This window comes from Scyliorhinus canicula, chromosome 2 (genome assembly GCF_902713615.1).
Source record: "Scyliorhinus canicula chromosome 2, sScyCan1.1, whole genome shotgun sequence".
NCBI lineage: Eukaryota > Metazoa > Chordata > Chondrichthyes > Carcharhiniformes > Scyliorhinidae > Scyliorhinus > Scyliorhinus canicula.
The window spans coordinates 152460465-152481944 of record NC_052147.1 but is presented as its reverse complement, the minus strand read 5'-3'; the positions used below and the strand labels follow the sequence as shown (position 1 = coordinate 152481944).

The 21480-nt window shown below is 53.4% G+C and overlaps 1 protein-coding gene across 1 annotated transcript in view; it reads right to left on the bottom strand.

Annotated features, from left to right (window-relative positions):
* The window catches only part of LOC119959786 (putative methyltransferase DDB_G0268948), a 97471-nt gene extending 80439 nt beyond the window's left edge, over positions 1-17032 (bottom strand). The window contains exon 1 of the mRNA XM_038787880.1: positions 16830-17032. Coding sequence (XP_038643808.1) covers positions 16830-16940 — 111 coding nt within the window. The 5' untranslated portion in view covers positions 16941-17032. The remainder of the gene's footprint in view (positions 1-16829) is intronic.
* Positions 17033-21480: the final 4448 nt, after the last annotated feature.

The window sequence follows — 21480 nt, the reverse complement described above, 5'->3', positions numbered from 1 at the left end:
GCCGTGTGATTGATCCAGGTCTCCACACTTGGGGGCCTCGCATCCTTCCATTGTAGCAAGATCCTCCGCCGGGCTACTAGGGACGCAAAGGCCAAAACACCGGCTTCTCTCGCTTCCTGCTCTCCCGGCTCCACTGCAACCCCAAAAATCGCGAGTCCCCCAGCCTGGCTTGACCCTGGATCCTACCACCCTCGACACCGTCCTCGCCACCCCCTTCCAGTGCCGGGCATGCCCAGAACATATGGGCATGGTTCGCTGGACTCCCCGAGGACCTGACACACCTATCTTCCCCCCCAAAGAACCTACTCATCCTCGTCCCAGTCATGTGGGCCCGGTGCAGCACCTTGAATTGGATGAGGCTAAGCCGCGCACACGAGGTGGAAGAATTAACCCTCTCCAGGGCATCAGCCCATGTCCCATCTTCGATCTGTTCCCCCCGTTCCCCTTCCCACTTAGCCTTTAGCTCCTCTACTGACGCCTCCTCCACCTCCTGCATAACCTTGTAGATATCAGATATCTTCCCATCCTCGACCCAGACCCACAAAAGCACCCTGTCACTCACCCCCCTCGCTGGAAGCAAAGGGAATCCCTCCACCTGCCGCCTAGCAAATGCCTTTACCTGCAGATACCTGGACATGTTCCCCGAGGGGAGTCCAAATTTCTCCTCCAACTCCCCCAGGCTCGCAAACCTCCCATCAATGAACAGGTCCCTCAGCTGTCTGATGCCCGCTCTGTGCCAACCCTGGAACCCCCCATCAATGTTCCCCGGGACGAACCGATGGTTCCCCCTTAGCCGAGCCTCCATCGAGCCCCCCACTTCCCCCCTATGTCGCCTCCACTGCCCCCAAATCTTGAGTGTAGCCGCCACCACCAGACTCATGGTATACCTCGTAGGAGGGAGCGGCAACGGCGCCGTTACCAGGGCCCCCAGGCTTGTGCCTCCACAGGACGCCATCTCCAACCGTTTCCATGCTGCCCCCTCCCCCTCCACCACCCACTTGCGCACCATCGACACGTTGGCCGCCCAATAATACCCCGAGGGATTGGGTAGCGCCAGCCCCCCTCCATCTCTACCCAGCTCCAAGAAGACCCTCTTCACCCTCGGGGTCCCATGCGCCCAAACAAAGCTCATGATGCTGCTAGTCACCCTTCTAAAAAAGGTCCTAGGGATAAAGATGGGCAAACACTGAAAAAGGAACAAGAACCTCGGGAGTACCGTCATTTTGATGGACTGCACTCTACGCGCCAGCGATAGCGGCACCATGTCCCACCTTTTGAATTCCTCCTCCATCTGCTCCACAAGTCTGGTAAAATTAAGCTTATGGAGAGTCCCCCAACTCCTGGCCACCAGTACCCCCAGGTATCTGAAATTCTTCACTGCCCTCTCAAACGGGAGCCTCCCAATTCACTCCTCCTGATCACCCGGGTGTACTACAAATACCTCACTCTTGCCTAGAAGCTCCCAAACTCAGCCAACAGCTCCATCACCCCCGGCATTCCCCCCTCTGGGTCCGCCACATACAGCAGCAGGTCGTTCGCATACAGCGATCCCTGATGTTCCTCCCCACCCTGCACCAGACCCCTCCACTTCCCCGACTCCCTCAACGCCATAGCCAGAGGTTCAATTGCCATTGCAAAAAGCAAGGGGGACCGGGGACAACCCTGCCTGGTCCCACGGTAGAGCCTGAAGTACTCTGATCTCCTTCCATTAGTAACTACGCTCGCCATCGGGGCCTCATAGGGCAACCTCACCCATTTGATGAACCCCTCCCCGAATCCGAACCGCTCCAGCACCTCCCACAGGTACCCCCACTCAACTCTATCAAACGCCTTCTCTGCATCCAGCGCCACCACTATCTCCGCCTCCCCCTCCACCGCCGACATCATAATAACATTTAACAATCTCCGCACATTCGTGTTAAGCTGTCTTCCCTTGACAAATCCTGTCTGATCCTCATGTATCACCCCTGGCACAGTCCTCTATCCTGGTGGCCAGGATCTTCGCCAGCAACTTAGCATCCACATTGAGGAGCGAGATTGGCCTGTATGATCCACACTGCAAGGGGTCCTTATCCCGCTTCAGGAACAAAGAAATCAGCGCCCGTGACATCGTCGGGGGGACAAAGCCCCCCCTTCCCATGCCTCATTGAAGGCTTGCACCAGCAGAGGGCCCACCAGATCCGCATACTTTTTATAAAATTGCACCGGGAACCCATCCGGCCCCGGCACCTTACCTGACTGCATTTGACCAATCCCCCTGACTAGCTCCTCCAACTCTATCGGCGCCCCAAGCCCCTCCACCAGTTCCTCCTGCACCTTTGGGAAACGTAGCCTGTTCATGAAGCTCTCCATCCCCCTCTCCCCATCGGAGGTTCCGACCGGTACAGTTCCTCGTAAAAGTCCCTAAAGACCCCGTTCACCTCTGCCCCCTTCCCACCCTTATCCATCACTCCACCAATTTCCCTAGCCGCATCTCGCCTGCGGAGCTGATGCGCCAGCATCCTGCTCGCCTTCTCCCCATACTCATATACCGCGCTTTGCGCCCTCCTCCACTGTGTCTCCGCCTTTCTGGTGGTCAGCAAGTCGAACTTGGCCTGCAAGCTACGCCGTTCCCCCAGCAATCCCTCCTCCAGGGCCTCCGCGTACCTCCTATTCACATCCAGGAGCTTCCCCACCAGTCTCTCCCCTCCCTTCTTTCCCTATGGGCCCGGATGGAGAAAACCAGCAGAAAAAACACTTGTCAAAATTACAAAAACAGCAACAGCAAAAACAGCAACAACCGTAGTACACAGGGCCCCGCGGCCCCCAGACCCTAGTTTGAGTCCAGCTTCTCCGCCTGTACAAAGGCCCACGCCTCCTCCGGGGACTCGAAGTAGTGGTGTCGGTCCTTATATGTCACCCACAGATGCGCAGGCTGCAGCATTCCAAATTTGACCTGCCTGGCATGCAGCACCGCCTTCGTCCGGTTAAACCCGGCCCGCCGCTTAGCCACCTCCGCACCCCAGTCCTGGTAGATTCGCACTATCGAATTCTCCCACTTGCTGCTCCTCTCTTTCTTGGCCCAGCGCAGCACACACTCCCGGTCACTGAACCAATGGAACCGCACCAGCTCCGCCCGCGGAGGTCCATCCGTCTTGGGCCTCCTGGCCAGCACTCTGTGAGCTCCCTCAAGCTCCAGGGGCAAATGGAAGGACCCCGCCCCCATCAACGAGTTTGTGGAAGTGGATTTCATTTATCGTCTTGTTATAACCTTGCTGTCTGTATGTAATATTAAGGGTCTGAAATATATCTGTGATCCTCAAGTAAAAATATGTTAAAGGGTTGAGGGAATGAAATGAGAGCAGAACTCTGTATCTGTTAATACAGGGACAGCAAAGAGCTGACTCAGGAGCATGAGAGGGAAGGAGATAAGGAAGTTGGGACATTGGAATGCGAAAGTGCTGACTCAGGAGCATGAGAGGGAAGGAGATAAGGAAGTTGGACCTGATGGACAGATAGGATAAAAAAACCGTTAACAGCAGCAAGTTATGTCACAGTCACCAGCCTACCTTAGGATAATAATTCCATATAAGTACATGTTCTGGATCCTTGCCAAATCATTGGTGTATCTAGGAATTTAAGGGGACCACCTCTAAGCTGTGATTGTATAAAGAGACAGTCCATACTTTGGGACTTTGGCACTTCTCGAAGGTGGTTCCCCGACTACTTAGAGATTTGTCCCGGCCGTGAATAAACGAATATTCGTTACTGACGTGTTCGAGTGTTTTACTTCTGGACTGACGGACGGCTATGTGAAAGCGCAATTCACATTTGGTGGCAGCGGTGGGATCTCCAGAGGTGTCTGCGCTACCCAACCGGCGTAATCGACTGAGCTCGTTCAAAGTAGAGGACGAATTTGGCCCCCAACGTGAGTAAAAATTTTTTTTCCACCTTGGTATTCGCCTACTACTAGTTTGATCGTTGCTCAGCCTTGCCGTTGGTTTGTCGAGAAGCCTCTGCGAGATCCAGGTCAGTCCAGCGAACCCGTTTTAAGGAGGGTAAGTGACCCCTGCAGTTATCGTCACTAGGGGCGGTCTGGGACTGCCGCCATGATTCTGGGCTGTGTGCTCCAGACTATTAGGTAATTCTCGGGCTGTGTTCTCTAGAAATTACAGGCGGGGTTCTCGGGACTGCTAGGAGACGATTCCGGGCTGTGTGCTCCAGACTATTAGGTAATTCTCGGGCAGTGTTATCTAGACTACTAGGAAACGAGAGTGGAATTAGAATTCCACCATGGGTAATACCGTAGATACTTGTGATGATCCGGGCAGTGCGCTCCGGATTCTCTGTGAAAAATACCCGAAACACTCAAAGCATCTCCGACAATTGTCGGGGGCCCTCCATAAAAACCTAGGCAAGGATAAATGGCCTCTGGGGGGACCTAAAGACTTGGGTCCTGTCCTAGAGGCCCAACAGGTGATCTGGAAAAACAATTGCGGTTCCACCACAAAGAAATTAATTGCTTTATGGAGGGAATACTGTCAGTCAGTGAAAGATGCATCTACACTGGCTAGCTGGCAGGCTAATGCCTCGAAATTGGGCATTGGCCTCACCGAAGGGGGAATTGTTAAAACAGTAGAGGTCTTAAGAAAGGAATGTAAAGAACGAAAGAATGCTACTCCCACCCCGGCGCCGGTCAGCAATGCGAAGCAAGGTTGGGAGGACGGGGACGATGGGGATGAGGAACATCTGTCCAATTGCGGGGGACGTCGGAAGCCTCCACAGCCACCACAGCCACCGCCTCTATCACCCCTCCCTAATGCACCGATCCAATTTATTATACCCCTCCCAAGTCAGAATCCACCACCTTATGCACCACCGCCGCCCCAACCAGCATATAAACCCCCGGCCATGAGTACAAGGTCGAGAACAAGGGGAGGAGGGGGACCATTCATGCAATTGGTCCAGTTAAAGGAACAAGTGGGAGAACAATTAGACAGTCTTTTCCAAAATCTGGATGAGGACGAGGATTTCCCTCCTCCTCTTCCACCAGCCCTCGACCATCCCTTACCCCCACCACGACAGATGCCAATGCTCCCGTGGGCAACCCTAATGCTGAACGTACCATGAATATTTATGTCCCGTGGAAACCCAATGAGATTATGTCCATACTGGCTGGAATACCAAATCGAAAAGAGTCCCCTGCTGCCTTTGTTGACCAACTCCAATGTACAATTCGTGTATATGAGGCCGAAGCACGGGACTTGTGGCCCTTGGTCCAGCAGGTCTTGCGCCCAGAAGAACACGTTCGCTTCTGCAATGTCTTACAACAGCAGAATCCTACTATTACCCTCCCTGTGTCTTTAGCGTCCCTTAACGTGCTCCACCAGGCGGACCGGCAACGCCAAGATGCAATTTTTGCTGCATTAAACACTACCCTTCAAAAGCCTGTGGATATTACTAAAATACTTGAGACCAAACCCCGCAAGGATGAGGAAGCCGACACCTTTTTAGAGCGTTTTAATGAGTCCTACCGTAACCAGGCCGGAGACACTAACTACCGTGCTGGTAATAACAGCCCACAGTATTGTGCCATGCTCTTGAGCTGCTTGCCCACCTCCTTATCGGATGCGATCAAGACTAACAATATGGATTGGTCCGATAATAGTCCCACCCAAATGGCACGAGCTGTGAGGTACTACTGGAAAAACGGCTCACCTGAGGGTCCGTCTAAAGCAACCCCTAAAATTAAGACTGAGTATGTCCTTAGAAAAGACGTCCAGGAGGTACCAATACCCTCTCGGGCGCCTGATAACACAAGCCACCAGACGGAACCCCAATTCTGCGCCCCTGGTTGGGTGACCCCACAAGGTAAAGGATACACCTCCCATCCAAACGGGCCCCATGCACCGCTCTATGGCCCTCCGTATGCCCCTCCGGGAGCAGCGTCGGCCTATGCACCACCCCCACCATATTCTTATGCCACACCCTACCAACACCCCTCCCATCCCCCACCACCCTATTGTCCACCGATGCCGCCCCAAGCAGCACCTACCCCCACACAACCACCACAACATGCAAGGCTCTGTTATAGTTGTGGCCAGCCAGGACATTACGCTCGTAACTGTTACTCAAACCCTAATCGCGGCAGAGGGGGTCGTGGAGGTGGAGGACGGGGCAGAGGAGCGCCCGCAGTGGCTGCTCCAGTCACTACTCCGTTCACTCAAAATAACCCCTTCCAACAATACTGATTGTCGATGTTGCCTTCTCGTTTAACCTCCCCTGACTCTGAGCCTGTTCTCTCTTTAACCATTTATGGTCACTCCTATCCGTTTCTCATAGACACGGGGGCTACCATGTCTTCCGTACAGTCTCACCTCAACCTTCCCCTCTCATCAGAAACCCAACAACTATCTGGTTTCCAGGGACAGGTAGCTAGTTACCCCATTTCTTTCCCTGTGCCCGTTTCCTTCCACGGCTACACCCTCCAGCACCGATTTATTGTTACAACCGGACTAGAGTGTAATCTACTGGCCCGAGACCTTCTCTGTGCCTTTGGAATACATCTTGAATGTGGGGATAACGGGATCACTGTCCATTCGCCCAGCATACCACGCCAGTTAATCACTCATGTGCACCCGCAATGGTGGGCACTTCATTTGATGCCTGAGCGGTTGTTCCACGTCACGCTGGCCTACGATTCGACCGGAGCCGACGAGGGCCTGGTCGACTCTTACAGCCCTCATCTTGAACAGGAATTCTCAGTCACCCTTTTTGCTTCTGTGAGCGGGCCCCAAGGGACTGCGGATGCGGCACAAGTGCCTACCTGGCTATGGCGCCAAGACGGGTACACCGCCCCGCACGTCACCCGCCATGTCCATTACCCCCACCATGCTAAGGGCCAATGGTCCGACAGGCATTGGACCAGTCTGACCCCTCTCTTCTGGAACCCCAACTCCTCCCTGGCGGTCTTACCATTACATACATGTCACAACCAGCTACATCCCAGTCCATTCTTTTACACCATCGCGCCCAGACCGATGCGACTGTATCTCCCCACGTATGGGCTGCGGATAAGTTTGATGTTGGTCTCGTCTCTACCCAGCCTATCACTATTCCTCTCCTCCCCGATGTTCAACTCCCCTCGATCCGACAATATCCCATTAAGGCTCAAGCTCGCCACTCCATCGATGCACACATAGCTAAACTTCTCGACCAGGGCATCCTGGTTCCTTGTCAGTCTCCGTGCAATACCCCCATCCTAGCGGTGCCCAAACCTGGGAAACCGGATCAGTACCGCCTCGTCCAGAATTTACGTGCTATCAATTCTATTGTTCAGCCTCTCCACGCCCTTGTTCCTAACCCTGCGCATATCCTAGCCCAGGTTCCTGCAGATGCACTATTCTTCTCCCTTGTAGACCTCCAACATGCCTTTTTCGCTCTACCACTCGATCAATCATGCCAATATCTTTTTGCATTCACTTATAATGGCCAACAGTATACTTGGACACGTTTGCCTCAAGGTTTTATTCACTCTCCCACTCTTTTCTCCCGCTGTCTCCAACACCAACTACAATCCCATTCCTTCTCCCAAGGCTCCACTCTTGTTCAGTACGTCGACGATCTCTTGATCGCTAACCCTACTGAGGAGGGATGTCGGGCTGATACTCAACTTTTACTCAATTTTCTGGCCTCCCTTGGTTACATTGTCTCTCCCTCGAAAATTATGATTGCTCAACCTACTGTTAAGTTCCTAGGTGTTAGGATATCTGCCACCTCTCATTCCTTAGATCCAGACCGGATCCGCCCTATCTGCGATTTCCCACCCCCAACGACTGCCAAGCAGCTCCGTCAGTGGCTGGGCATGGTCAATTATTGCCGTCAGTGGATCCCGAATATTACTTTGGATTCCCGCCTCCTTACCCCTTACACTAATGAACCCGATACTTTTTCCCTTTCCCCGGAAGCCGCACTGGCCTTTAACCGTCTCAAGACGGCCCTCCTCCAGGCCCCTGCCCTTGGTCGACCCTTATACTATCGCCCTTTTCAGCTCTATTGCACAGTCCTTGCCGACTGCGCCACAGCTGTCCTGACCCAACGACACGGCGACCGCTGTCGCCCGGTCGCATACTACTCCTCTAAACTCGATCCGGTGGCCCTTGGCTATCCTATCTGTACCCAAATTCTTGCAGCTATCTACAACAGCCTGCAATCGGCTGCTAATATTACCCTCCAACAAGATATCACTGTCTATAGTTCCCATTCTGTTACAGCTCTTTTGGGACAGCTACAAACCCAACATCTCACGCTGGCTCGTCAGAATAGATATGAGATTGCTCTCCTTAATAACCCGAAAGTCCAGTTTGCCCACTGCACCACTATCAACCCTGCTAACTTTTTGACGTATCCTCCCGCGGACATGCTTGACCCAACTCATGACTGCCTACAACTGTTGCGAGAGGTCTCCTCGGTCCGAGACGACCTCTCCGACATACCCATCCCGGGTTCAGATTGTTCCTTTTTCACCGATGGTAGTTCTTCCATCGGCGAAAGGGGGGATAGACAATCTGGCTATGCAATCATCGATCAAGACGGTGACGTAGTGGAAGCAGCAGCATTTGAAGTTCCCTTTTCTGCCCAACAAGCAGAATTGTTTGCATTAATACGGGCATGCATATTGGCGAAGGGAAGGAAGGTTAATATTTATACAGATTCCCGATACGCCTTCGGGGTAGTACATGATTTCGGGCAATTATGGAAAAACAGAGGATTTCTAACCTCTGCTGGTACACCCATCTCACACCAGCAGTTAGTAACCCAGTTATTGCAGGCCCTTATGCTCCCAGACAAGATAGCGGTGATAAAATGCGCAGCCCATACAAAAGGCACAGGACTGGTGGAAACGGGCAACAGGCAAGCGGACGAGAAGGCAAAAGAAATTTCTAAATCTGGCAAAATAATGGTGCCTAGAATGATGAGGCAGACTAAAACCCCCTCGGAAAAGTCCCCCTCTGAAAAACCAATGCCAACCATTGCTGACATAATCCAAATGCAGGAGGACGCTCCTGCAACTGCTGTAAATATGTGGAAAAACTTAGGATGTATATATGATAACGAAAATAAGCTGTCACCCCGGTAGGACAAACATGTATGCCCGATGCATTGGCAGCCTGGGTGACCGAATGTGTACACTTTGCAACTCACTGTGGCGCTCGTGCCACATGGGACATATTGTTAAAAAGCTGGTGGCACCCACGACTGCAAGAGATGGCCCAACAAATTAGCAGTCGGTGCCTAATCTGTCAACAGCACAACCCCGGTAAGGCCGTCCCCTGTGATCCTGGCACAACTCCCTTACCTGAGGGTCCATTTGAGACCCTACAAATGGATTACATTGAGTTGGAAAGATGTCAATGTTATAAATATGTGTTAGTCATTGTGGATACTTTTAGCAAATGGATCGAGGCCTACTCGACTACGGATAACAAGGCCTCGACAGTAGTTAAGGTGTTGATGCGAGAAATTGTTCCGCGATTTGGAATCCCAGCCCGGCTGAGCTCTGACAATGGTCCCCACTTCATAGGTCAAATCAATAAGGAATTCTGTGCTCTGCTAGGAATAAAGCAACAGTTTCATTGTGCCTACAGACCACAAGCCGCTGGAGTGGTGGAAAGGGCTAATCAGACTCTAAAGACTAAACTCGCTAAACTACAAGCAGACACTGGGGCCACTTGGCTCAAACTCCTGCCTTTAGCACTCTTCCAACTACGTGCCACTCCCACAGGAAAAACTCGCCTAAGCCCAGCGGAAATACTATATGGAAGAACCTTTCGAACGCCCTGGGACAGCAGTGTTCCACGGAATGTTCAATTTTATTACATGACTACCGAGATGGCTAATTATATATTAGCACTAACTAGAATTTTGAAAGGATTACATTCCCGGGTCCGTGCCACCCAGGAAGAGATCCCGTCCATTACCCATGACATCTCTATCAACCCTGGGGATTATGTCCTAATCCGAAATTGGACACGTAAAGGTTTGGAACCTTGATGGGATGGTCCCCTACAGGTTCTACTCACTACCCCCACTGCAGTAAAAGTGGAGGGGCGAAAAGTGGGTACATATGCACCATTGTAAGTTAATTAAGTATCCATGATGTTTTAAACTTTTCCTTTAAGTCTTAGGGATACGGACACCAGGATGAAGTTCCTCCTCGTCGCCACAATACTCGCCACTCTACTCTCCTTCACTGCATCCAGAGGAGGGAGATATCTACCTGGGGGCCGACGTCTACCTCTGTGCCGAGAAGAGACCTCACGATATGGAACGACGCCAGATCTCCGATGGATCACCACCCCTGGCCGCACCTGTACGACCATCGACGACCAGCAGCCTCGATTCCTGACTATGCAAATGTCTCTGATCTACGATCGCCACACTTGCCGGTGGAACTACCGGTGCACCAAGAAAATCAGGCTGCAAGGTCCTGACCGAAGGACTATTCTCACCCACCCGCCTTCCAGGAGGAAGCGGGCAGCGCACCATATAACTGCAAATTCATTTTTGTTTATGTCTTATGTTTATGCTAAGAAAGTGAATGTCTCCTCTTGTTGGGTATGTACACATGTCCCCACCCATGCCCATGGAGGCGTTCCTTTGGTGCCTGTTCCTTTTTCATTAGAGCAGACGGCTGAATGGGTTATATACCAGAACAGGACAGTATCTAATCACTTTGCCTTACCAACCAGGTTCTTCCAGTCCTCCTCTGTTAACCACAGGAAAGCAGCCCAGGACTGGCGAAGCGTCGGTTACCAGTTACGTGCTTTTACTGGTTGGCGACAGCCACCCTACTCATCAGATCACACACCCCCGTTCTTTCATATTCAGAACCCCCAGACCGGATCAGTCTGCTTACTCCGGGAAGTAAAAACCCCCGGAACCCAAGTGTTAGGATCTAGTTCATGTAACTACACTCTTGGTTTTTCCAATTGGAAAGGCTTCGCCCTCATTAATAACATTGCTAACCATACAGGGGGTCCTGACTGGACTCAAATATGGACCTCCTCGATGGTAACTAGCCTCACACCCTATAATGGCACCTACTTTATTTGTGGCCATAAGGCCTACCCCTGGCTCCCCACTAATTGGGCAGGGTCTTGCTACCTGGGTTTCGTTGTTCCGGGCATTACGCACTATCCGCAACTTGGACATCATCCCCTCCATCGGGCCCAGAGGTCAATACCACCATGGGAGGTGGTGACTTCCCTCTTCTGGCCCCAGATAGGCGCCATCTGGTCCCTCAAGAAGTACGAGTTCCTCTGCGACATATTGGAACAGGTTGCAAACGACACCGCGGAGGGACTTAGTGAACTCAGTGCAGAGTTAGTAGCCATACGAACGGTAGCCCTACAGAATCGCATGGCCTTGGATTACTTACTGGCCAAGGAAGGGGGCACCTGTGCTGTCATAGGGACCGAATGCTGCACTTACATTCCTGACAGTTCAGAGAATATCACGCAGTTGGTGACCCATATCAGAGATGGAGTGCAGCGCCTGCGACCCACCAGTAATGATGACTGGTGGAACTGGATGTGGTCCAGTTCTTGGGCCACTTACCTGTTCCACGGGCTTATTATCTTCGTTGCCCTCTGTTTGTTGCTCTGTATCATAGCTACCGGTGTGAAATGCCTGTGAAACCGCTTAGGTGCTGTTGCATTACCACAAATGCTTCAGAAATCCGCCCCGGACGAAAAGGAAAAATTGGTTCAACCTGCCCCCGACCTACATGAGGAGATGGCGTCCCGCCAGAACCCAGTAGAGAAGGAATTCCTCCGCCTCGCTCACATTTCCACCTAACAGATCTTGAGTGTTATATGATCATGGAATGATCAGAGGGGGGAATGTGGAAGTGGATTTCATTTATCGTCTTGTTATAACCTTGCTGTCTGTATGTAATATTAAGGTTCTGAAATATATCTGTGACCCACAAGTAAAAGGATGTTAAAGGGTTAAGGGAATGAAATGAGAGCAGAACTCTGTATCTGTTAATACAGAGACAGCAAAGATGAGTGTGTAAAACCTTGTCAACTGAGACAATGGGCATTGGAATGTGAAAGAGCTGACTCAGGAGCATGAGAGGGAAGGAGATAAGGAAGTTGGACCTGATGGACGGATAGGATAAGAAAAACCGTTAGCAGCAGCAGTTATGTCATAGTCACCAGCCTACCTTAGGATAATAATTCCATATAAGTACATGTTCTGGATCCTTGCCAAATCATTGGTGTATCTAGGAATTTAAGGGGACCACCTCTAAGCTGTGATTGTATAAAGAGACAGTCCATACTTTGGGACTTTGGCACTTCTCGAAGGTGGTTCCCCGACTACTTAGAGATTTGTCCCGGCCGTGAATAAACGAATATTCGTTACTGACGTGTTCGAGTGTTTTACTTCTGGACTGACGGACGGCTATGTGAAAGCGCAATTCACACGCGTACCTCCTATTCACATCCAGGAGCTCCCCCACCAGTCTCTCCCCTCCCTTCTTTCCCTATGGGCCCGGATGGAGAAAACCAGCAGAAAAAACACTTGTCAAATTACAAAAACAGCAACAGCAAAAACAGCAACAACCGTAGTACACAGGACCCCGCGGCCCCCAGACCCCAGTTTGAGTCCAGCTTCTCCGCCTGTACAAAGGCCCACGCCTCCTCCGGGGACTCGAAGTAGTGGTGCCGGTCCTTATATGTTACCCACAGATGCGCAGGCTGCAGCATTCCAAATTTGACCTGCCTGGCATGCAGCACCGCCTTCGTCCGGTTAAACCCGGCCCGCCGCTTAGCCACCTCCGCACTCCAGTCCTGGTAGATTCGCACTACCGAATTCTCCCACTTGCTGCTCCTCTCTTTCTTGGCCCAGCGCAGCACACACTCCCGGTCACTGAACCAATGGAACCGCACCAGCTCCGCCCGCGGAGGTCCATCCGTCTTGGGCCTCCTGGCCAGCACTCTGTGAGCTCCCTCAAGCTCCAGGGGCAAATGGAAGGACCCCGCCCCCATCAACGAGTTCAGCATCGTGGCCACATAGGACGGAAGATCCGACTCCTCCAGCCCCTCCGCAAGGCCCAGGATCCTCAAATTCTTCCGCCTCATGCGAACGTCCAGCTCCTCCAAGCGGTCTTGCCACTTTTTGTGAAGTGCCTCGTTCATCTCCACCTTCCCCACGAGGACCACGGCCTCCTCCTCCCTCTCAGCGGCCTGCCGCTGCAACTCCCGGATAGACACCTCCTGTGCCGCCTGGGTCCCAAGCAGCTTGTTGGTAGTCGCATTCAGGGAGTCCAGCAGCTCAGCCTTCAGCTCCGCAAAACAGCGCAGAAGAGCAGCTTGCTGCTCCTGCGCCCACTTCCACCAGTCCTCGGGTGCTCCGCTGGCTGCAATTTTGTCCTCCTTCCCCCGCTGTCGGGACCTCTGACCACGCTGTCGGGCCCTCTGACCACGCCGTCGGGCCCTCTGACCACGCCGTCGGGCCCTCTGACCACGCCGTCGGGCCCTCTGACCACGCCGTCGGGCCCTCTGACCACGCCGTCGGGACCTCTGACCACGCCGTCGGGCCCTCTGACCACGCCGTCGGGACCTCTGACCACGCCGTCGGGACCTCTGACCACACCGTTGGGACCTCTGACCACGCCGTCGGGCCCTCGGACCACGCCGTCGGGACCTCTGACCACGCTGTCGGGCCCTCTGACCACGCCGTCGGGACTTCTGACCGGGACGTCGGGACCTCTGACCACTCTGTCGGGCCCTCTGACCACGATGTCGGGACTTGGGCCCACGCTGTCGGGCCCTTTGACCATGACGTCAGGATCTCTGACCACGCCTTCGGGACCTCTGACCACACCGTCGGGACCTCTGACCACGCTGTCGGGACCTCTGACCACGCTGTCGGGCCCTCTGACCACGCCGTCATGACCTCTGACCACGCCGTCGGGACTTCTGACCGGGACGTCGGGACCTCTGACCACACCGTCGGGACCTCTGACCACGCCGTCGGGCCCTCCGACCACGCCGTCGGTACTTCGGCCCATCCGGGCCACAGCAGCGTGAGGGAACCAGAGAATTGCTCATCGGCCCGCCTCCCGTGATTCTCCAGGCCGTGGGGTACACGCTGCGATCGCACGGGTTTCAGGGCAGCGCAGAATCGCAAAACAGCGTCAGAACGGCATCACGGGCCGTTCCTCCGGCCGTGTGCCGGCTCGGAGAATCCCGTCACTGATGTCTGGTTTTGTAAGTTGACTACTTTACTGAAATGTTCTAATGTGAATTGTGCTGCAGACCTGCCCTGACATGTTGTGTGATATTTCACACCTGGGGGGGGGGGGGGGGGGGGGGGGGGGGGGGTCCATTTCAAAGAGGGATTCTTGAAGTGAAGAATTAGAAAAATGCAAAGTGCTGCTCTTCAATCAACAGTAATTCTGAAGACAATGGGAACTGTGGACCAACCAGGTACACACCCGACAGACACTAAAACCCCATGTGGGGTTGGCTTCCACAATCTTTGAAATGTGGCAAATGTTTCTGAGGTGAAAAATCAAGAATCTCTCCACTCTTAACGCCTGCCATTGGTTTGAGTTGGAAGGATTTAGAACAGGGGTGGGCAAACTACGGCCCGCCAAAGGTCTTTATGCGGCCCACCAAGATCAAGTCATAAAAAAAAAATAATAATTTGTTTTTTTTAATTTTTAAAAAAATGTTTGGGTTACGGGTATAGGGTGGATACGTGGGTTTAAGTAGGGTGATCATTGCTCGGCACAACATCGAGGGCCGAAGGGCCTGTTCTGTGCTGTACTGTTCTATGTTCTATATGAGGCGCCCAGAATCATAACCGGGTGAAGCGCCATTTTTGAAAAGTAGAGAAAAAGAGGGCTAAAGGCAGGATGCCGCCGGGGGAAGCGCTGAGGTATATGCCGCACGCTAATTGGTTACAACCGGGACTATTAATTAATATACTATGCGTCCCTTTAAAATTGTGAATTTCTGAATGTGGCCCTTGCACGGAAAAGTTTGCCCACCCCTGATTTAGAAGGTGTTCCCCACTAAACCTGCTTTTCAAAACAATACCACATCTGTGCAGTTATCCCGTCCGGATCAGAGTGGAACAGGTTGGCTGCTTGGAGGGAAAGTTAGGGTCACTATAGAATGGTTATAGCACAGATGGAGACCATTCAGCCTGTCATTCCTGTGCTGGCTCATTGCAAGAGCAACTCAGTTCCTCCCACTGCCTGGCCCTCCCCCCATGGCCCTGCAGACACATTGACCGGGATTCTCCCTTCTGGGGACTGAGTCCCCACGGCGGCAGGAAAACCGGCGCCAACCACTCCGGTGTCAACAGCCTCCGAAAGTAAGGAGCTCTCCGAACTTTCGGTGGCTTGGTGGATGCCGAAGGGGTTGGCACCACTCCAGCCGGTGCCGAAGGGCTGGCGCGAGTTTGCGCATGCACGGACCGGCCGGCGTATTTCCGCGCATGCGCGGGGGGGTTCCCTTTTCCGCGCCGGGCCCCTGGGCAATATGGCGGAACCCTACAGGGGCTCGGCGCGGAGGAAAGAAGTTCCCTCCATGGAATAAGCCTGGCCGCAGCTCAGTCGGCCCCGATTGCGGGCCTGGCCACCGTGGGGGTCGGATCCCCCTGCCCCCACCCCCCACAGCCACCCCCCCCCACCCCCCCGAGGACCAACCCCGCATACTCACCTGGCAGGTCCCGCCGTGCGTGAGGTGAGTAATTCACGCCGGCGGGACTGGCCAAAACCGGACGGCCGCTCGGCCCATCGGGGCCCAGAGAATCGCCGGGGGGGGGCCGCTGTCAACGGACCCCGACCGCCGTGGCGGGAATCCCGCTACCACCCGAAAAACGGCGCCGGAGTATAGAGCAGCTGGCGCCGGATCGACACGGTGGGATTCACGCCTCCCCCGGGGATTCTCCGATCCGGCGGGGAGGGCGGGGGGGATCGGAGAATCCCGGCCATAATAATCCAATTCCCTTCTCAAAGCCACAATTGAACTTTCCTCCACCACAATCTCAGGCTGTATATTCCACACCCCAACCACTCACTGTGAGAAAAGGATAGAGTTATAATCCTTTATCTTCTTTCACAATCTCAGAAAGTCCTTTACATGCCAGTCAAGGCCCTGTTGTAATATAGAGTAAATGTCCCACAATATACACAGAGCAAGATACAACAAACAGCGATGAGGTAAATAACCGGCGGGCAGCACGGTAGCACAGTGGTTAGCACAGTTGCTTCACAGCTCCAGGGTCCCAGGTTCGATTCCCGGCTGTCTGTGCGGAGTCTGCACATTCTCCCCATGTCTTTGTGGGTTTCCTCCGGGTGCTCCGGTTTCCTCCCACAGTCCAAAGATGTGCAGGGTAGGTGGATTGGCCAAGCTAAATTGCCCCTTAGTGTCCAAAATGGTTACCTGGGGTTACTGGGTTATGGGGATAGGGTAGAACCGTGGGTGTAAGTGGGGTGCTCTTTCCAAGAGCCGGTGCAGACTCGATGGGCCGAATGGCCTCCTTCCGCACTGTAAGTTCTATGAAACTAAATAACCTGCTTTCTGGGATGTTGATTGAGAGTGTAAAGATTGGCCAGGACATTGAGGAGAACTCCCGTCCTCGTCTTTTAGATAGTGCCACCGGGTCTGGGGAGCGAGGGGGGGGGGGGGGGGGTGCTCAGCATCTCCGCCACCTCTGGCAGTGTGTCACTCCCTTAATACTGCATCAGAGTGTCGGTCTGGATCACAATTTCAGCTCTCCAGCTTCTCACCCAGGGTGCTGATTTTTCACATTCACCACATTCTTACCTTTTTCTCCAGATAGTTGAAGATCAAGTTGTGAACTTGATCATATGAAGAGAGCCTGTATTTCCGATACATAGCAGCGAGATCCTTCTCCTCAAATAAACGCCAGGCCATGTTGCTGTCACTCTGAGTAAGTGAACCTCCAGCAGAGTTTGGTTAGTACAATCTCAGGAAAATGTATTTGCATAAAGAACACGCAGAGACTCGACCCAATGTAAACCTTGCATTGCTGCAAGAATGAGTTCACCAGTTAGAAATGTGCACTGCCTTGAGCAACAATTATCAACTATTCACATCTCGGGATTCCTGAGGAGCATTTTAACAAGGGAAGGGCGGATAGATTGGAGTCATTTTCTGTGAACCAGAGGAAGCTGAGGGGAGATTTAATTGAAGTTTCTGAACGGATGAGGGGCCTCGATAGGAAAGACCGATTTCCGTGAGCTGGGAGGTCAATAATTAGCGGGGGGGGGGATTGATTTGAAGTGAGTGGTGGAATGATTAAAGGAGAGTTGAAGAGTATTTCCTTTCACACACAGGGTGGGAGGAATCTGGAACTCACTTCTTGATAGGCTGATAGAGGCAGAAATCCTCATCACATTTCAAAAGGACATTGGGGTGCGGACTTGAGGCAACCTCCAGAGTTTCAAGGGGTGGGAAGTGTGATTGGACAGGGTTAGCTCTTTCTCAGCTGTTACACCCATAGAATCATAGAATTTACAGTGCAGAAGGAGGCCATTCAGCCCATCGAGTCTGCACCGGCCCTTGGAAAGAGCACCCCACTTAAGCCCATGCCTCCCTCCTATCCCCGTACCCAGTAACCCTACCTAACCTTTTTGGACACTAGGGGCAATTTATCATCGTCAATCCATTTAACCGTCACATCTTTGGACTGTGGGAGGAAACCGGAGCACCCGCAGGAAATTCACGCACACACGGGGAGAATGTGTAGGCTCCGCACAGACAGTGACCCAAGCCAGGGATCGAACCTGAGACCCTGGAGCTGTGAGGTAACTGTGCTAACCACTGTGCTACAGTGTTGCCCATGGATGTGATGGGTTGAATGGCCTCCTTGTGTTAATGTTACAGCTGGATCACCCCCTCCCTTTTTACTCATTGTGGTACGCGGTATTAGGGGTATTACGGTACCCTGGACAATGCTGTTAGACCATTGGTGTGGGAGGTACCTTTTTTGTTTAAAATAATTTTTATTGGAATTTTTGAAAAATATATATCAACAGAACAATAATAATAATAAGAATAATAAACACCCCCCGGCACCCATAACACCGCATGTAACAAACCCCTCCACCCCTCCCCAAACCCAATAAACAACAAAATAAATAATAATAAGCAAATTAACTAAAACAATACCCCCCTGAGATCCCCCCCCCCTCCCCCCGGGGTTGCTGCTGCTGCTGACCTAGTTCCTTATCGTTGAGCCAGAAAGTCGAGGAAAGGCTGCCACCTCCAAAAGAACCCTTGTACCGACCCCATCAGGGCGAATTTGACCCTCTCCAGCTGAATGAATCCCGCCATGTCATTGATCCAGGTCTCCACGCTCGGAGGTCTCGCATCTTTCCACTGCAGCAAGATCCTCCGCCGGGCTACTAGGGACGCAAAGGCCAAAACATCGGCCTCTTTCGCCTCCTGTACTCCCGGCTCCACCCCAACCCCAAATATCGCGAGTCCCCAGCCTGGCTTGACCCTGGACCCTACCACCCTCGACACCGTCCTCGCCACCCCCTGCCAGAATTCCCCCAGTGTCGGGCATGCCCAAAACATATGGGCGTGGTTCGCTGGGCTCCCCGAACACCTAATACACCTGTCCAGTGTGGGAAGTACCTGAGACTGCTATATCATTGGTGAAGCCTACCTGCTGGTTCCACCCAGTAAGGCGGAGTATAAGAGCCTGTGTCTCCACAGCAGCTGCATTCTGTACCTGCGCTGCTGGGGGAAACATCTAGTACAATAAAGCCTTCAATTGTCGTCCAATCTCGCTTCTGGAGTTATTGATCGAGCATCAATTTATTGGACGAGATTTTAAAGAATGGAGTTCTGAATCAAGCCGGAGTTTCTCAACTCAGCCCCCAAGTGGCAAACTCAGCGGCAACCTTCAAACACTGGCTGGCGTGCTTCAACGGGTACCTCAGGACGGCCACAAATACACCCACGGAGGACCAGAGGATTCAAGTTCTTCACTCGAGGGTGAGCCCAGAGATCTACACCCTCATCGAGGATGCGGACGATTTCGAGGCCGCGATGGTCCTGTTGAAAGGACACTATATTCACCCAGTAAACCAGGTCTACGCCCGACATCTGCTGGCGACAAGGCAACAAATCCCCGGGGAATCGCTGGAGGACTTCTACCGTGCGCTCCTGGTGTCAGGTAGGAACTGTGACTGCCCGCAGGTTTCAGCAGGGACCACACAGAACTTTTAATCCGGGCGGCATTCGTTGCAGGTATGCTGTCCTCCCAAATCCGCCAGCTGCTGCTGGAGAAAGAGACACTCGGCCTCAAGGAGGCACGGGCCCTTGCCAGCTCTCTGGATGTGGCCTCCCGAAACGCCCGCGCTTACGTCCCCGACTGCACGGCAGCCCCTTGGGCAGCGTGGAACCCCCCCGGGGGCGAACCGGGATCGCCACCCCAACTCTCTCCACAAGCCACGTGCGGCCAGCGGGCGCCCCCATCTTCCTTCTCCAGAGCCACGTGCGACCTCTGGGCGCCGCCATCTTGTTTCCCAGGGACCACTTGCGACGGATGGGCACCGCCATCTTGTGCACCCCCAGCCATGTGCGACCAGGGGGCGCCGCCATCTTGGCTGGAGTCTCAGGACCCCGATTCGGATGACCACACACTGCCCGAGGAAAACATCCAACTTTTGCCACGACCTGCCTCGGTGACCCTGGACCAGTCTCGGTCCCGAACACTGTCGACTGCGACGATGACCTTGCTCATCAACGGGCTTGAAACATCCTACCTGATCGACTCCGGGAGCACAGAGAGCTTCATACATCCCAATACAGTAAGGCGCTGTTCTCTTCCCATCCACTCAGTCAGCCAGAAAATCTCACTGGCCTCCGGGTCTCACTCTGGAGAAATCAACGGGTTCTGCGTAGCGAACCTCACGGTCCAGGGAAGGGAATTTAAACATTTCCGGCTCTACACCCTCCCTCACCTCTGCGCTGCCAAGCTCCTAGGGTTAGACTTCCAATGTAACCTCCAGAGCTTAACTTTTAAATTCGGCGGCCCCCCCTCACTGTCTGCAGCCTCACGACCCTCAAGGTCGATCCGCCTTCCCTGTTTGCGAACCTCACCCCGGATTGCAAACCCGTCGCCACCAGGAGCCGACGGTACAGTGCCCAGGACCGGACCTTCATTAGGTTGTAAGTCCAGCGATTACTGAGGGAAGGTATTATTGACGCTAGCAACAGTCCCTGGAGAGCTCAAGTAGTGGTTGTAAAGACCGGAGAGAAGCATAGGATGGTCATCGATTATAGTCAGACCATCAACAGGTATACGCAGCTCGACGCGAACCCTCTCCCCCGCATATCTGATTTGGTCAACCAGATTCCACAATACAAGGTCTTTTCCACGGTGGATCTCAAATCCGCCTGCCACCAGCTCCCCATCCGCCCTAGCGACCTCAAATACACTGCATTCGAAGCAGATGGGTGGCTCTACCATTTCCTAAGGGTTCTCTTCAGTGTCACAAATGGAGTCTCGGTCTTCCAACGAGAGATGGACCGAATGGTTGACCGGTACGGTTTGCGGGCCACGTTTCCGTACCTCAATAACGTCACCATCTGCGGCCACGACCAGCAGGACCACAACACCAACTTCCAAAAATTCCTCCATACCGCAAAAATTCTTAATCTAATTTATAACAAGGACAAATGCGTGTTCAGCACCGACCGTCCAGCCATCCTCGGCTACGTAGTGCATGATGGAGTTATAGGCCCAGATCCCGAACGCATGCGGCCCCTCATGGAGTTTCCCCTCCCCCACTGCTCCAAGGCCCTGACACGCTGCCTGGGATTTTTTTCATATTATGCCCAGTGGGTCCCCAACTACGCGGACAAGGCCCACCCATTAATTCAATTGCACAGTCTTTCCCCTGTCGGCAGAGGCCCACCAGGCCTTCAGCCGCATCAAAGCGGACATTGCAAAGGCCACGATGCACACAATCGGCGAATCCCTCCCCTTCCAAGTCGAGAGCGACGCGTCCGACGTAGCTCTGGCGGCCACCCTCAACCAAGCGGGCAGACCTGTGGCCTTCTTCTCCCACACCCTCCATACTTCAGAAATTCGCCATTCCTCCGTTGAAAAGGAAGCCTGGGCCATAGTAGAAGCTGTGCGGCACTGGAGGCATTACCTGGCCGGCAGGAGATTCACTCTCCTCATTGACCAACGGTCGGTTGCTTTCATGTTCGATAATGCACAGCGGGGCAAGATAAAGAACGATAAGATCTTACAGTGGAGGATTGAACTCTCCACCTACAACTATGAGATGCTGGTGGGAGGGAGGGTGGGGATCCAGCGGGCGGCAGTTCCCGTAGGGAGACCGTATCCTGCCGGCCGTCGGAAGCTAAACGAGCCTCTTGATGCCCTACCTCGCGGGACATGTGCCAACGCACAAGTGGACCGCCTCCGGGC